Source organism: Nipponia nippon, unplaced genomic scaffold, assembly GCF_047370975.1.
Source record: "Nipponia nippon isolate SJK-2023a ecotype South Korea unplaced genomic scaffold, ASM4737097v1 scaffold_4, whole genome shotgun sequence".
NCBI lineage: Eukaryota > Metazoa > Chordata > Aves > Pelecaniformes > Threskiornithidae > Nipponia > Nipponia nippon.
The window spans coordinates 69,641,186-69,659,302 of NW_028262358.1; the positions used below are offsets into that span (position 1 = coordinate 69,641,186).

At 43.5% G+C, this 18,117-nt stretch overlaps 1 protein-coding gene across 2 annotated transcripts; it reads right to left on the reverse strand.

Moving 5' to 3' along the window:
* Positions 1-140: 140 nt before the first annotated feature.
* Positions 141-16,686, reverse strand: HSF2 (heat shock transcription factor 2). Of its 2 annotated transcripts, XM_087773893.1 has the most exons (13): positions 16,443-16,685; positions 12,763-12,871; positions 12,414-12,541; positions 11,484-11,608; positions 9,082-9,157; positions 7,285-7,346; positions 7,087-7,171; positions 6,059-6,228; positions 4,484-4,753; positions 3,815-3,920; positions 2,167-2,220; positions 1,480-1,564; positions 141-1,094 (listed from the first exon to the last, which is right to left on the reverse strand). In XM_087773893.1, the coding sequence occupies exons 1-13, from the start codon at positions 16,680-16,682 to the stop codon at positions 805-807; spliced, it is 1,800 nt and encodes a 599-aa protein (XP_087630019.1). In that variant the 5' UTR covers positions 16,683-16,685; the 3' UTR covers positions 141-804. The 2 variants fall into 2 exon arrangements, with proteins under 2 accessions (XP_087630019.1, XP_087630020.1); XM_087773894.1 differs by lacking the exon at positions 2,167-2,220 and having other exon boundaries at positions 16,443-16,686.
* Positions 16,687-18,117: the final 1,431 nt, after the last annotated feature.

Here is an 18,117-nt window from a genome sequence, read left to right on the forward strand (position 1 = left end):
TTTTGGAGGCCTACAAATAAACCTTGAAGTTTGGAGGTAATGAAAGTGTTTTTCCAATGAACATCCACAGCTACTAAGGCGTGAAGAACACAGGCTGTTAAGCCCGCATCCACGCGGCAGATGGAATAAGAGACGGCAAGTATCACACTTAAGTAACATTTATTTTACCAGAGTAGATGGTCCAAGTTAAAAGTACTCATGCAGTCAAGGGGCCTGGCGGCTGTGAAGAACTTTTCCCCCGTTTGTGCTATGTGTGAGCACTTCCGCTGAAGTGAACGTAAGGCAGAACCAAGATAGAGCAAGGTACAGGCACTTTGTTCCCAGTTCAAGCAGGGAAAAAGAAAGCCTACATCAGGTCCTGGTCCCCCCCACCCCAAAAAAGCCTCATCTTTGTTAAACAAAATGTTGTAAAAAATAGAAAAAACCCAAGATACAGAAAGTCAGTGCTCCCTAGCCATACACTACTAGTTTACGTCATCATATGTAAGACCAGAAGTATAAGAAATCATAAATCAAAGCTTACTATTAACAAGCGCTCAGTGACCCGGGCTCTTTAGCGACATGTGTAATACCAAGTATGTGACAGCAGCGCGGTAACAGTCTGACTTGGTATTGCCAACCGCGTCTGACCGCTTGTCTAACCACGCAGTTAAACACTTGCTTGTAGGAAGTAACAGAGGAAAGGTATCGTAGATGCCACGTTATCTGGTTACATAAAACAGTGATTTACAAAAAACTCATATACCAAACAATATTCTAAATAAATAGTTCATCTTCATGACTATGTACAGAGTCCCCATTACATCAGTTATCCAAGAAGGGCATGTCCGTGTCCATGGGTGCCGGGGCAAGTTCACATAGATAGAACAGCGTGGCTTCGCTCGCTTCCGCCTCTGTCAGCGGCTCCAGCCGCACCAGTTTGCTCTGGGTGGGCTCGGGGTCCAGGCTGCTCTCCAGGAGCTCGTCCACTTCCAGGGGTTTGTCAGCAGAGGCAGGGGTTTCGGCTGCAGAGCTCCCGCTCTCGGTGGCGGAGCCTGGGTTCCCGTCGAGAAACGCGAGGAGTGGAAAGGCCGTGTACTGTATGAGCTGCTTGTCTGAGGGGAAAAAAATGCCCAAAGCATCATCAGTTCACGTGCCTTTCTGTGTGCACAAGGAAAAAACAAAATCCAACCCACAGAATATATTTAAAGAGTAATTCATGAAAAAAAACCATCACAGGTGTTTGTTTTAAATCAGTCGTTAGAGAATTGTTACTTTCATGCATAACATTATTTGTTCAGATTCTCCTGCAAAAACATCAGTTTCTCTGCACCCGCTGCAGTGCCAAAGAGCTAAAAAGCAAATATAGTTAAGTATTTTCTTTGGGTTATTTGCTTTTCAGCATGACACAAAACCAGACAAAGAGCAAATAACTGAGATGGTTTTTAGAACAATGCTTGTTCAACTGTTCAACTGTTTCAGTGGAACGCCACAACTAACCTGATTTGGGCTTAGAAACTTGTGTTTCCTGCGATGCCGCTGGACCAGCGTTATTCTTGGTAGTTTCTATTCCCTTTGTCTCCATCTGGAAAAAAAAGCAAAATCTTAATCACACACTTAAAGCCTTTTCCAATGCCACTAGAACACAGCTGACAAACGATTAAAAAAAATTATATTTTTATTTGCGAAGGGATGCGGCGGTATCAGTAGACCTTGGCTGAGAAAGTGTGACATGGAAACACAGGCTTACCCAAGCAAGAACCAAACTAATGCTCATAAATGAACAGGACAATTTCAAGGAGCCAGGTCTTTGCTCTGCTGCTTGTTCTTGTGTTTCTTTTCCCACCAGACAATACAGATGAAACCATTCTGACAAAGCGTGCACCATGTTTGCAAGCACTAAAATCTTAGAGGATACAAAAGACAAGAGACTGGTACAATGTACAGGTATTGGTCTCGAGGTAATACGAGTTCTAAATGACGTTATTATTTCATGTGCTTTTCCCTTTTCTGTTTAAAACCTAACAAACAGGACAAATTCAGCTGCAGCCTTCCTATTCTCATGGAAGTCCTGAAAGCCAGAGCATGAAAGAAAGTGCTATCACACCTGTAAAGAAAACAGTAAAGGATGAGTCAAGTTTGCGTCTCTCACTACTGTGCACATTCAGCAATGGATTTAAGACTTACTTTGGTATTAGTGATATGATCTGTGGGATTCATCTGCACGGAGCTTGTAAAAAGCTGAATAAGACAAAACACATCAAGTTTTAGGTATCTCGATGTCGCTATTAAGAATACAAGAACATCACATCTGCATGTGTGAGAATAATCCCTGTACTTCATGTTTTCACCCTCTATCAGGATTAGAGTTTATTTACAGGCAGTTACCACTTCTGCAAAGAAAACCTAGCTTTGGAGCATAATGGTTTGGAATTCCATGAACCTCAGTCCCAGAGGAAACAACAATATTACATCTAACTTAAGACTAACATGGCTTGTTGCAGTCTTAAAATACCGATTCCTTCTTACGTTGCTGCATGGAGAATTCTGTGTACAATAAGGAAGAACACACCCTGACCAAGTTTGCGAGTGACACCAAACTGGAAGGAGGCATCAATACAGGGGAGAGCAGAGCTGCTGTTACGAGGGACCTCAGTGACGTGGGAGAGGGGCCAACAGGCGCTCCATCAGGTTCAACAGCCACACTCATTTAGGACACAACAGCCTCATGCACTGGCCCCGGTTAGGGAACAACGGGACAGGGAGCAGCTCCTCAGAGAGGGGACAGACAACACCCTACCCTGAGCCAGCAGCACGGCCTTGCTCCAGGGAGGCGGCTCCGCGACAGGCCAAGCACAGCCAGGAGCTGACTGCAAGCAATTATTTCTCCCTGCGCAGCACCTGAGGCCGCTTGTGGAAGTGTCCAGTTTTAGGCCTCCCAGTACAAGAGTTTTCAAACTACGGGGCGTCCGGAGGGCCAGAGATGTTTGGGGGATTATGATATACAAGAGGCTGAGGGAGCTTGGCTCGTCTTGTCTGGAGAGGGCAGACAAGGGAGGATAACTGCACTCCTCCACTGCTTCTACAGAGGTCTTACAGGAAGATAAAACTCCACAGAGGCGGACAAAGGACGAGAGGCAAGAGCTACAAGCTGCAGCAGGGAAAAGTGTGACCGACATAGGGAAATTCTTCACAGAGAAGAGTCAAGAACTGGAACAGGCACCCGAGAGGCTGTGGAATCTCCCATCTTTGGAGATTTCAGAATCTGAGTCAACAAGGCCCTGAGCAACATGATCCAACTTTCGAGCAGTCCCTGCTTTGAGCAAGGGGGCTGGACTAGATGACAGGCACAGGTCCCTTCCAACCTAAACCATTCTACTCGACACAAGTCTGAAGAGAAATTGAGAACATATACACTCCTAAGAAATAACCTGAAATGGCAGAGAAACTTGTAAAATAAATGCCAAGAGCCTTTTTAACCCCAGTTCATCGAGAAGGCCACAGATGATGTACTGGGCTATTTCAAAGCAAGACTATTAACCTAATCCGTGTCTGAGTTCATGTAGCAGCAAATATAAGCATTATTTCATTAAGAAAGCTACGCTTCAATCAAAAACTTAAGCATTCACTTGAGCAGTGGTGTAGCACTGAGAATTATACCACTGTCCCAGAAACATATATTCACAAGTATTTAAAACTTCCCTTTTTTAAAGGGAAAAAAGGCAAAAAAAAAAAAAATCTGTTGTGTTTTAAATCTATTTTAAACAGTAACAACGCACACAAATATTTTCTGTAGTGTATTACCAAAATACTTAAAATAAACAGTGAAAATTACATCGACCAGGAGATCTGGATCTATGCTGAATTGTCGTCCTGATAACATAGCTTGGAAGTCCTCTAAACTGCAGTCGATACTGTCAAGATAATCCAGAAGTTCAACTCTAGAAGACAAACAATATTTTATTGCTGTATCCCTTAACAAAAGGAAGAAAAATCCACAAGTAAGCTTTACACCGATGTACTACATGCATCTAAAAATCTTCACCAGAACTAGAATGAACTAAGTCTTTCATTATAAACAACCTCTGGAAAAAAATGAAAACTTTTAGCCTCTTTATGAGAGAACCCAAATAAAGCAGACAGGTGCTCCAAAACAGATACCACATCCACCTAACACCATGACATGACATTAGCAGAGATGCGATTCTTGCATCCAGGTAGCCCTAATGAGTCCCATCTGCCTGCAAGAGCTATGCAGATAAACCCTGACAGTTTAAACAATGATATCCACAACATGACACTGTCAGATTATGCACCCCAACTCACTCGCTTCACGACGAAAATCAGAGTTCCCACCTTAAAACAGAAGGATCTTTAGAAACTGGCTAGAATAAAGGTGACCTATAAACTGTAAGTTCTCAACAGAAACTACTATTCAGTTCTTTTTACTTCAGTGAAACAATCAGTTCTAATACTTGAAAAAACAAAAGACCAGGCTACTCACTTTCCAAGAAGATTTATATTCTGTGAAATTACTCCGTTCTCATTGAGTATGGAATCCATCATCGAGACCGGATCTTCTGCAGTTAAAGTTGACTGGTTATTCAGCTGTACAGCACTTGACATGAGTGGGCTTGTACTGTCACTGACAGGGCTGAGGGGATCATTAGCTGGGACAGCAACTGATTCTGTGCTTTTATCCCCTTGAATTACAGGGGCATATTCTTCTTCGCTATCATCTTCCACAATTACAATATCAGGAGAATGACTACAGCTGTAACATGAGACAAATTAATTAGAGCATCTCATACACTCATTTAAATTGGTACTATTCCACAGGTTTAATTACTTCTCATTTTAGTCAAGCTACTATAAGGAAATAAAACTTTCCTACTGCTTTTTAATACGAAACACAGCAAGATACTCTAAGTATCTATCTTCCGTTGATATGGTGCTGTAATGCTCAATACAGTTAATGCAGCTCAGCTAGCAGACACTGTTGTGCTAGACCACAATAACAACTACTAAAAAGATACAGGAACACTGATATCTTTTGCATTAGAACAACGGTAAGCTTGCATATAAATGTAAAGTATGTATGAAGTGGACCAAGGCATATGAGGCCACCAAACTAGACAGACAATATATATTTTGCATCTTTCCTGTTGAACAGAATCAACTCTGGAGCATCCATAACAAAGGATCTCAGTCGACAGTGTTTTAGTTAATTAACCTTGTTATGTATACCAGGAAGGCAACCTAAAAACCGAGAGAGAGTCTCAAATAATTTGCTTTCATCCATATTCTGGTTTTCTTAACCCTTAAGTAGCTGTTAGTTGTGCTGCCTTTCTATCACAGCCTTATCTTCATAAAGCTTTTCTATCAGAGAATGCATTCCCAGACATCAGCTGAACAAGAACAATGGTACCAGTTCAAGGATAAGCCAAAAATATCTCAGTTTTGTTCCTTGAGGCATAATACAGGCCTTATCAATACAACGCAACTCAGGCAGAGAGTCACATCTCAATCCCTGGACCAAGTTTCAACTGCTCATAGCTGAAAGATGAACTACTTCTATAGTGCAAAGTACAGACAAGAAGGAACACACTCACAAAACACTTGGGACTGAAAAAGCCCTGAAATTTACTGGCTTAATGAAGTTCAAAGACTGCACCAACACTTGACAAACAGCACATGCAAATTATTCTTCATAAAAATCTGTAAAAACAAGGAAAGTCATTCCTCTGTGTATTCGTAACCAAAAGTAAGAAGACATCACTTACTCTGTCTTTGGACAAGTAGTATATTTGACAAGAGTGCAATAATACAGATAGCTTCTCACTAGTTTCTAGCCTCCACATATTAAAACTCCAACAGCCAATTAACTATTAGGAACAAATCCAGAGGTCAATAAAACAGAACCTAGTGTGAATTCACAGATGAAGCTTCTATATGTGCAAGAGTACTGAATAATTCTGACCACTTCATTAAAAAAAAAATAATCTCAGACTTCTGAATTATTGCGTGTTATACAACACTGAAAGCCAATTATCTATATAGACTTCTAGAGACTTCTTACTTGGAAGAATCTGAAGTGATATCTTCACTTGCTTCTGGTGTAATGGGAAGATTTTCTTCATCACCCATGGGATTTTCTTCATCACCCACATCCTCAGTGACATCATAAATAATGATGTCATCTGAAATCTGTTCCCTTTGTTTTAAGCCCTCATTCCTGTTGAGAGGTACCTGAGAATTATTTTAAAAAGAGTGAGGGGACAGTAGGACAATGAGCTTCAGCATTCTGACAGTTATCATTCTATCTTACAATGCTTCAATTCTAAAGACGTGTAAGAGCTTTCCTACACCTCGGAGATTACAAGCTGTTTGTATAGATCTACACTTAACAGAAAAAACATACAAATAAATGAACAAGCTGGAGAACAGCAGCTACAGAGAAAAATGTTTGGCAAATACTACAGACATAGAAATAAAAATATACTAGCACCGTCAGCAAAAGCAACAAAAAAGCTGGAACAACAGGACTACACAAGAACTAAAAATATTAAAACAGCGACTGTCATTTAAATAGTACTTTGCTATAAAGCTGTTAATTCTAGTACCATGCTACAGCACTCATTCTAATGATTTTCCCACCAACCATTATTTGGACAGCAGAAAATAACTTTCAGTGGCATGACACACTCAAGTGGCCTGAGAACCTGACACGATTTTGTTGGGTTGGATGGTGCCTTGCAGAGCAACATGCTGGATCCTTGTCCCTGTACGGGGCTAGGGGCGCCTCACTCCCAGAGATAACAACACAACATACATATGCTATTTCTAACAGTACTATTATTAAAAGCAAGCTGCTTGTATTTAATACACAGGTAACTGGCTTATACATGCTTATGTTGAAAAGTGAATGGTGATTATCAACACACTTGACTTCTGAAGGAAACACAACATGGCATATCACTTCTAAAAGCTGATAGTTCTCAGGACACAGCTATGTTTTATTCCCCATAAGGCAAGCTACTTGATCTGCCTGCCCCCCTCTGCTCCTTCCTCCTTCATAACAAAGAGTACGCATAAAAGAAAACTTACATGGTGGTTACTGTCAGCTGGGTCTTTCACAATCTGTTGAAATACGTTCGACTTTGTAGGTCCATTAGTGTTCAGAAGTAGAGGCCTAAATCAGAAAGAGTAAAGGAAGAAAACCATCTCAAAACTAATTCTTTGGTTTGAGTCAACAAAGCATGTCAGTATATTGACTGGACAGCAAGTTTTCAAGACCATATTTACCTCTTGCGTTTTAGGCTCACTAGTTGGTTATTCTGCACCAAGGTAACAATAAATTGTACAATCTGAAAGGGAAAGAACACTACTGTTAGTCACTCTACTCTGTAATTGTTTCTCTCAGAGTACCAAGATACCTTATGGAAGAAAACTTCAACAATAAAATCTATACATAAACAGCAGATCACTTATTTTGTGTAGTAACTCTCATATAGAACTGTTCAGAAAAGTTAGAGATCATGGTAGAATGGAAAACACTGCTGGTAATAACTAAAAAGAACAGAATTATTCAGTTTTCACATAGCAGGTGATAAGAGTAGACTTTTACACCACATCATACAGTACACAGAAAACCATCCAGTAACTCAAACTATTAGAAGAAGTCTAATAAGCAATGAAAAGAAGGCACAAAGGGATGGATGTTGACTGTATACATAACCTGTATCTGTAAATACTGGTTCTGGTGAAAGGCATTTTTGACAGATTCAGAAAAAATGACACGTACACTTAAGAGTATTCATCAGCTGCCTTTCCTTTTGAAATGTTAGACTTTCTTCCCTGATGTTTTAAATTTAAGAATTAAATGTATGTATCTGGCTTGAGCAAACTGGAAAGAAAAAATCATTAAGAGTCTCTGCTACAAGGCTGCTTTCTACAAGTGTTGCTATTTCTGATGCGTGGAAAAAAGAAAAATAAAATCTGTAAACTCTTTGCATTTAGATCAGTTTTCATAGATACTCCACTCTTGTGAGGCCCCACTTGGAGGCCCCTTGCATTCAGCTCTGGGGCCCCCAACATAAGAAGGACATGGACCTGCTGGAGCAGGTCCAGAGGAGGGCCACGAAGATGATCAGAGGGCTGGAGCACCTCTCGTATGAGGACAGGCTGAGACAGTTGGAGTTGTTCAGCCTGGAGAAGAGAAGGCTCTGGGGAGACCTTATAGCAGCCTTCCAGTACCGGAAGGGGGCCTACAAGAAAGCTGGAGAGGGACATTTTACAAGGAAGCACAGCAACAGGACAAGGGGTAATGGCTACAAACTGCAAGAGGGCAGATTTAGACTAGATATAAGGAAGCAGTTCTTTACTATGAGGGTGGTGAGGCACTGGAACAGGTTGCCCAGAGAAGCTGCAGATGCCTCCTCCCTGGAAGTGTTCAAGGCCACGCTGGATGGGGCTTTGAGCAACCTGGTCTAGTTCAAGGTGTCCCTGCCCATGGCAGGGGGGTGGAAGTAGATGATCTTTAAGGTCCCTTCAAACCCAAACCATTCTATGATTCTATCACCATAAATCTAACTGTTAAACTAAGCTAAGCTAACATATTATCGGTGGGTTTCACTCAATAATCTATTCTTCTGGTAACTTCAGAAACAGACAGTCAGGGGGTCAGTTAAGCGGGACAGTAGTGAATTTCCAATACAGAACTTTGTAATTCTTGCAGTGAGAAAGTTTTTCCAGAGATCATCCAACACAGAATATTAGTCATCCAATTCCTGAAGCAATAAAAAATGGATGGACCATTTTAAGGGTACCTTAATGAATGATGTGTGATGTTCTTGAACCTCTTTCTTTGAAAATGTTTACATGAGTTTGGCCTGATCTTCTGCTTACGTGGTAAAATACACTGAATGTTTGTTTCACAAAGATTTGTTCACCATACACCACCCTGTTGTTTTTTCTATTAAAAAGACATTTCACACGCTACAAAAAAGAGTGAGGGCAAAGTAAGGTAACATGCGGCACAGTATTCCTAGTTCAGAAGCACTCACTCACTCATTCACATATCACACCTGAATGAAGCCTTACCTTCCGAATAACTTGCTGTTGTTGCAAGTGTTTTGCTCTCAGTTCTGCCACTTCCCTCCAAAGGGATTCATTCTCCCTGTTTGAAAAGAACGATTTAGAAGTCAAACTAAAACTAAGTTTTAAAATATTTACATTAATCATTTTTGTTAAAGATTAGTTGGCTTCATTAAAGCTCTTTGAAATGTCTTTTTAGATTGGGGGGGAAGTCACACAGTCAGCAGCCTTGGCAAATAATTACAAAATGGAGACCCAAACACAACAAATAGCCTGCAGAGAATTTCCAGCCCCCTTAAAAAAAAAAAAAAATCCCAAATTTGGCAATACTTATTACACATACATTCAGCATTTAAAAATTAACTATTTTGTTTCCTTTCCTGTAACAAAGTTACCTTCTCCTCCTCCTTCTAGAAATCAAACCCTAAGGAACTAAATAAAAAAAAAAAAATCCAAGCATACAAATGGTTTCTGGTAGCAGCAAAGGACCAAACGGCATAAGAATGCAGTTTCCTCTCACTGCTAAAAAACAGAGTTCTTCATCTATATCAAGCCTGTTTGTCCTCCCTCACACACCTCTTGCTAGATGCAAGCCACCTGTCAGCAACAGTACATCCACCTTGAAACCACCTTTACAGAACAAGCTCTCAACTCACAGATGCAGCTGTAGGTCATCCTAACAGTTGCCTCTACTAGCTCCAGTAGAGGCATGTTAGATGCTAAAAAATAACAGGAGCACTGCAGAGATGGCAGTTTTCATGAAACACTGCCATTTTACAAACCTTGGCTGTTCCAGTACTCATAGGAGTCCAGTTACTGAGACAATATAAAAACTGCCTGGCCCTTGCTATCGTATCCATGAACCTCATTGTTTCCAACAGCATAAAGCATATCAAGAGGTAGATAATGAATACCAAAAGCTTCAGTGAATAAGGAAAGACAACATACCACCCTGCTCTCTTCTGCAGTTTAGTTTTCAACACAGATGTATGCCAAAAAAGGAGGAAAATCTCTCCACTGGTGTTTGGGTTTTTAGGAAACCTTTAGTTTTCAGAAACAGCTGTTTATATGCAGTGTGATGAAGCTTATTACTCACTCTTCAAACTGCTCCTATGTCCAACATACAATTTAAGAGTACAGTTCCATCACAAATTCGACAACTGAGGTCAGGGATTCTGAACTTTCTCCATTTCTCACCAGCTTTGTTAACATGTTTTGTAGGACTAGGTCTTCTGATTTAGTTCCAGTTTCCACCTCAATCATTTTAAACTCATGGGACAACAATATGGATGCCAATGACCAACCATTCTACCTTCTCATCTCTACAAACCGTCAGGCCATTAGCAACAGGATGTCATTTCAGCCAAAGTCAGCCCTGCTCTGGGCAGGGGTTTGGACCTGACGGCCTTCTGAGGTTCCTTCCAAGCCAAATTAGTCTGTGATTTGAAAGGGGTAAATATGAACATTTTTACCCTAGACTGGCCAGATTATAATAAAGACTCTTCCAAGACAAAATAAGTTTGCCTCTGAATATTCTACCACTCAAGTAATTACAACTGAAGACTAGAAATGACAGCATTTACTTCTTAAAACTTGAACTAATCAGTGACCTCTGCCACAGAGGTACACAATCATTTACATTCCCAAGTTAATATAAGTTCAGGAGTCCTGAGATTACTGTTGAGGTGCTGTGACTTACAGTGCATGAGCTTATGCTCATATATCCTGTCTGTATCTACATACTCTAAAGGACTAAGTAATTTGTGACACACATCTTTCTCATTGCTGAGAATAAATTGTAATTACCTAATAGGTAATAATGCAATTCTAAAAATACTCTATTTACATTTGGATTTTAGATTCTGTACCTCTGACGCCAAGGTAACTAATGAATTTCCAAATTAGATTTTTAAACAGATTTTCATAGGCGTTAACTCTTCTGCGATTTTTAGCAGCAAGGGAATGAAAATAACAACAGGAAAATAAAAAGCAATGAGCAAAGACATTAATTGTAGTAAGAAAGCATTATAAGCAATTTGCACAAACCAAACTCTGCCTCAAACTAAACACAGTAACTACTTCAAACTTGAAGACATAAAACAGCACACTTTATGCTAAGAGCCATGTTAAATACTCAGCCTCAGCAACATTACGGAACTATGATTAAAGGCGTTATTTAATTGCCCACTACTAGACAGTTCTTCAAACACCAACATTGCGTATTACTTTTAGCCATACCAGAATATTCAATTTTCAATGCAATTCTTTTATTGAAATTTATTTTCCTAAAGCAGTTATTTAAAGTTAGGCAATAAGAAATCAAGAAACACCTAAAATTAGGTCTTTGTCTGTTATCTATTATCAGAATTACTCAATTTTAGGGATCAGTTGCTGATGGAGCAACTTACCTCTTCAAAACAGACAATCGAGATTCAATAGTCTCTTGTTTAATTTGCACCTTTTGAGCACTACTTATTATTTTGGAGAGATCTTCCTGACGTATCTTGTTTTCTTCAGGTCTCGAAGAAGAAACCTTTAAAAGATTAGAATCCAGAAACAACACTTTCCTTTACTCATTGTTAACTGTTATTTTCCTTTGGTGATCAAGTATGTTTTCTTCTAGTGTTGACAAACAAAGTTAGTAATAAACCAAACATCAAGCAATAAAAAATACAGAAACACACAGAAATGTCCTCTTACAGCTCTCGCCACATTAGCTTTAGTTTGTGTACATTCAGATTCTTCAGGCATTCTCCTAAGTGCTGTACTTCATCATAACTGCTTCACAACAACCCAATGCTAATAAGTACATCCCTCTCACAACAGTTTAACTTGCCATATTTCTATTCGAGATCTATGTTCACCTGACTCGCAATAACAGCAGAGAACATTTCAGCATCACACTTAGCAGCATAACAAACGTGTTTATAGGTTTGCCCCCTCTTCTTTTTGGTGGGAAGTTTAATGATTACAGTAGCTTTGTTCTGAAACAAGCTACATAAACAAGCAAATCGTTATATTATTGATGGTAAAGTCAAAGCATGCCCTGCACTTCTTCTAACAGTCATTTGCAAAATGTCGTATTTGCGTAACTCGCTCATTTTTGCCACCTGTGAAACTTACTATAATGACAGCAAAGCAGGTTAAATAAAGGAGCCTAGTCAAATCCCCCCCAAATATCTTTAAACAAGCCAAGATATATATGAGAGCAGTGCAGTTTGCTTCCTCAAACTCCAAACTTATTCGCACTCACAATCCTGCAATTAAACTTGACATGAACTTTGCTATTCATTCACACTTACTGGTACAGGTTTTCCACATACTGAGTTTTCACTAACCTTCCTTTTAATGTGTTCCAACAAGTCCTCCCGGCCCTGCTTAAAATACGGGTGCTGAAACTCTACTGGACCATCTCGCTCCTGTTTGACAATCCCAGAATCAACATGGACAACTTTACGGAAGCCATCTTTAAAAAAATGAAACAGAAAAAAGAAAAAAAAAAAAACTCTGAAAACCCACATTAAGAAATTCAAACTATGCTGTTCCAACTATCCTTATATCAGTTCTGAGGATCAGACAGTCTCCTAGTTGCAGAGAACACAGGGCCACTGCTCAAAGGAAATTGTCTATAACTGAACACGTACAGGATCTAGACCTGTGCTAGAAAGCAAAAAACCAAGAACTTACACATGTTTAACTGTCTGACAAAGCTTGCCATGTTGTTGTGCTTGAAGTACTTGGGAAGAATCTCTTTTGCGAATCTCTGTTCATCCAACACCAAGAAACTCTGGCCATTCTAAAATGAGAGAGACACATTAAACTACTTAAAGACCATTGCAGAAAACACGCTGGGCTTTTAGAATTAATCACCAGATAGGAATGTTTCCTTTGTGCATGCAGTACGTAACCGATCTGCTTGCTTACAATTTTCCACAACAAAAAGTGTACAAACCCTGCAGTTGCAAAGCAACAGAGCATTATCAATTTACATCGCTATCCATACCTGAAGGGGAACATCTCTGTTGTTACTCATTGCTTCCTCAAGAAATGATGCTTAATTGTTTACCAGCAATTATCACAGTTTAACTACGGGACAATACTATCAATTTTGTATGTAGCTTCAAAGTATTGGAAAGGAATCTAACAAACAGACTGCGCAAGTGAAAAAACCCAACAACCAGCTGAGAGTCCCTTCTGCTTTCCAGTATAAAAGCGTGATTAGCTTGGTAAGACTTGTAGAGCAGATGGAGCTGTCAAAGAGCTGAGGGTGTCCACTGGGTTTTGGAGTTACCAAAAAGGTAACCACCCAAGGCAATATCCCCCTCCTCCTGGGATGCCAATTGTGAGGGAGGACTGATCTTTTATTTCATCCACAGGCTTTGACTAAAATAGAAGGCGCAGCTCTTTCTTCTTCAGTGACTGTGCTCCATTAACTAAAGGACAAATAAGTGGCAGAATCCAAATTAGCTACTTCAAAATGGCTTAGGTTTTGTCTGTACATCCCCAGTACGCTCACCCTGTAATTAATGAGAAGCCTATCATCTTCGACAAATGTCAACACTGATACTGCATCTTCTTAGACGCCCTTTAGTTCAACGAGTCACGCATGTTTCTTACCCCCAAATGCCAGCAGTTCTATGATCCCAAGAAGCCTGAAAAACCAACCATGAGACCATGTGAAGATCCTTGCCCAAGAGCTTGTTCCTGACAAACCAGCAAGGATTGTCAGAAACAGGATTTACAGATGGCTCACCACTGGATGAGTTAGGAGCTTAAGACTGAGAGGAAGGTGGGAAGATGAAAACTTCCCAGTAATGCCCATCTACCTCCTGCTGAGAGCCAGTCAGGGGAAGGGAAAGGGGAAGCAAAGGAAGGGCAGGAACAGACCATTTTAGCCGCTGCATTAATGAAACTCACCAGCTGGAGGCAGTCAAACAAGCATCACTACAGTGCCCTGTCACGCCAACAGACAGCTTTCATGCGGCACCTCACTTTATTGTCACTTTGACATCGTTCAGGCATAGTGCAGAAAAATCTGGGAAACACATCTCCTAGTTCTTGTTGCCCTGGCAGTCCTTTACAGCAAAGCTGTACAGACGTTAAGGCCTGACTTGAACTCACTGGAGCATTACTACATAGCTAAATACAGTTCTCAAGTCCTCGTGTTACTGACTGCAGCATACAGCAATTTTCCAAGTACTCCACCTGGTACTCCTTGTACGTGTTTCCACGGACACCACACACCCATGGCTTCACTGAGATGTGTATGCAGGGAGACAAAATTTGGCTCTTCAGTTTCAGACGGTGTTTATCCTTTCAGTGTACGGATACGGATTTGTATAGGGGGAAGGTGAAATATTGTAGTAACTGTACTTTTCCTCCCCTGCTACACTTGGTACATTTTCTGTATCCCATAACAGTGACATAGCATATTTTTAAAAGATGTCATCACTTGTGTACCAAGTGATCCCAATACCTTCCTCCACACAAGAACTGCTGGATGCTGATAACATCAACTGTGATTAGCGGATCTTCCTTCCATAAACAGCCTCGCAGGATCTCAAACAATTAGTCTTTATTTTTAATTAAGAAAATAATACCAGGATACCTAACAATAGCCTTGGTGTGCTTACTTGAGAGCAAGCAATGAATTTGAAAAGTCTCCATTAAAAGCCTAAGGTGGCAAAAATGGCACTTCTTAAGCTAGACAACATCTGGATCTTCATATAGCCCTTAGCATCTCTCTTCCAAAAAAAAAAAAGGAAAAAAAAACATAGAAGGAAAACCTGCCGTAATCTACCGATTCTACCTGCTTCCTTCTTCAGGGCCTTTTGGCTGAAGTTACTGGTAACTCATTATCAGTAAAACGTTTAAGAAGACATTTCATCACTGCTTGAGCATGTAAAATAAATTCGGCTGAGAGCTACCATCTCAACACCACTCGAAGACGTTGATACAGTTTGAGAATAGTTTTTTTTATTATAAATTATTTTAAAAACATGTAAGATATAGAGAAGAATAAAGTTATTATTAAAAAAAACTGCTTAGCATGTATCTCAAGAGGTAATGATGCTTACTGCAGCAAACCTGCCAGCCCTTCATTAGTTTGTGAGAAGGTGGTTACTTCCCACCTTCCAATATTTTAAGATGCTTATAAACTTTGTGCTCTGATAACGCTTCTTCGTTATTCACTACAACAGGCTGCACTAGAATATAAAGGATTCAAGATGAAAGGACATCCAACTCAGGTTTTCCGTTTTTTTAAAAACAATCAAAGTAGACGTATATCAACAGGACCACTGCACACGTTTAACCCGCAGATCCCAGCAAAGGGACTTCAGTTGCCGAACCAGAGGCAGGTGAACGCTTGTGCCCCCCATCACTGCTGACGGGTACCCGATGTGACTTTCTCCAGAGGGATGCCCGTGATCCACCCCCTCCACGCCGCCCCCCAGCAGACGACCGGGGCGGCGGGGGTGCCGGGGCAGGGGGGGGGCGGCAGTCGGCCCCAGCCCCGGGCAGAGGCCACCCCAGCCCGACAGTTGTCGGCCCCACGTGGCCGCCCGCCCCCACGTGACCGCCCGCCCGCCAATGAGCGCGGGCCGCTCCCCGCCGCCCCCGCGGGCCGCACGCCGCACACCGCGCGGCGGCGGCCGCGGCCCCGGGACAAACGGCACTAGACCCGGGGGGCGTCACACGGGGGAACCAGAGGCCGGCCCCGTTATGTGCGCACTCGCCAACCCCGCCGTGGAAAAACCCCACCGCAGCTCTGCGCTGCCCGCACGACGGCTTCATAAAAGCTGCCTCTCAGCGCACCGCAAAACGCGACCGCTCTCGGGTCCCCGCCCTCCCCCCAAGCCCAGCGGCGCCCGCCTCCCGGGGAAGCCCCCGGCCTGCTCGGTCGGGGCCGGCAAACAGCTCCCCCCCCCCCCCCCGGCGGGCATAGGCGCTCGCACTCCCCAGGTACCCGCAACCGGAGACGAGGCAGCGGCTGAGGGCCGGCGAGGCGAACCGGCCTCTCCCCAGCAGCCCCGCCCGCGCTGGGAGAGCTGCGACGACCCCGAGCCCCGCGGCGCAGGGGAAGCCCAGAGCCTCCGCACGGCGGCTCGGCCGGGGGGGCGCTCCCCCGGGGTCGGCTGAGGGGAGCCCGGCCAAGCCAAGCGGGCGCGCCCGGTTTTTCCGCCCTCCCCGCCCGCTCCGACGCCGCGGGCCCCGCGGAAGGCCCGCCGCCCACCCCCCCCCTCCCCCGGCAGGCCCCGGCTGCCCGCCGGCCGCGGCAGGAACGGGACGGGAGGCGGGGGGGCACCTCCCGCCGCCCCGCGCACGCGGGCGGGGCGGCCAACGGCCGCGGCCGGCACGCGGCGCACCTGGCTCCAGGTGATGAGCTGGTTGCTGGGGGCCTCGCCCACCAGCGCCCACAGCTTGCTGAGGAAGGCCGGGACCCCCGCGCCGGCGGAGGGCGGCGGCTGGGGCTGGGGGGGCTGCGGCTGCTGCTGCTTCATTGTCGCTCGGGAGCTGCCGCCGTCTGGCCGGGGGAGGGGCGCAGGGGGAGGAGAACGGGCCCGGCCTTCCCCCGCCCGCGCCTGCGCACCGGGCGGCTCCCGCATGCGCAGCGGCCCGCCACGCGCGCGCGTGCGTGCGTGCCGGCCGCCGCCCCGCCCCTTACCCCTGCGCTTTACATAACGGCCCCACGTGCGGCGCCCTCACGTGTCACAACAGCGCGGGCCCGGCCGCCCGCCCGGCGGGGGCGGCGCGGGCGGGTCCGGCCCATGCAAATGTGGAGGGGCCAGGGCCAATGGGGACGCTCCTCTCCTCTGGGGGCGGGGCGCCTGTTTCCGCCGCGGCCGCGGGCTCGTGGCGGGAGGCCGGGGCGCAGCTGGGGGCAGTGCCGCGGGAGCCAGGCGGCTCCAGGCCACCAAACAAAAAGCCTCAGCACCATCCCCCTTCGACCTCCTGCTTGACTTCCATTTTGGCAAGTTACTTGCCAAGGTAGGCAGAGCTGGAGATGCCTCATCTATCATCCTCAAGCTTCTCAGGGTTGTAATAATAAAATAAAAAAAAAATAAATAAATCCGACTTCCAAGTTTTCAAGCTCCTGAATTTGATGACATTTTCAATGAAAATAAGCCCAAGATCGTTCAGGTTTTTCAAAGCTAGTTCAAACAGTCACTTCTGCGCCACTTGTCTCTCAGCAGTCTGCCCTCACCTGTGACTGGGATCCGGGGAGGGCAGCAGAACCGGTTGGCAAGGTCTCAGCAGCAACCCAGGGGTGCAGAGAACGTGCCTTTTCAAAGGCTACCCAACCCGACGTTTTCAGAAAGGTCTCGTAGAAAGGTCAAGAAATAGCTAGTTGGCTGAAAAACATGGGCACACGTAGCATGGTAAATCATTATATACGTTATCGAAGAAAAAAGAACATATTACAATATAAGCATATGTGCAACAGAAACATCCAAGCTAACTCTAGAGAAGAAGTCAGGCATTCCCTAAGGAGACCTCCCTCCAAGGCAAGCTGTGTTTAGACTTCAGACCTATTGGCTATAGACTCTGAAAAGAAACTGATTTAAATCAAAAGGACATCCCTAGGAAAATAGTTAGCCTAATGGACGGTAAAATGCAATAAAACTAATTTCTTTCCATACTCTACCAACTATTTTGCAAAACTTCATGAAAAACTTAATTGCAAATAATTTTTAAAAAAGTGTTCTATGGAACTGAAACTAGTATTTTCACAACAAATCCTCATCAATTGACAGCGTTACTGATGTTTTATTTTGTTGAGAGTTCTCAAAAAAGTCTCAAAGAATCAGAGTCAACTTGATCTGCTTCAGTTTGCAGCGAGAATAAAGCACAATGGCACAGGAAAAAACTGAGAACATTTAGCCTGGTAGTTTGCAGGAAAATTAATTTAAATATTTCCACTTCAAGCTGTGTATCACACAGCTTCTCTTTTGTCATAGCATTAGCAAGCTATAACAGCCTATAACAAACTTGTTGACTGACATTCACTAGTTCATTCCTGAGAGAAGTCACAGTTACTAA

Excerpts from the sequence above, each read along its gene's own strand:
- HSF2 (XM_087773893.1), bottom strand. The coding sequence starts at position 16,682 with ATGCGGGAGCCGCCCGGTGCGCAGGCGCGGGCGGGGGAAGGCCGGGCC. Across the intron at positions 11,609-12,413 it reads TGGAACACATTAAAAGGAAG|GTTTCTTCTTCGAGACCTGA; the intron begins GTTAGTGAAAAC and ends AATCTTTTAAAG. Across the intron at positions 7,172-7,284 it reads GTGAGCCTAAAACGCAAGAG|GCCTCTACTTCTGAACACTA; the intron begins GTAAATATGGTC and ends TTTCTGATTTAG.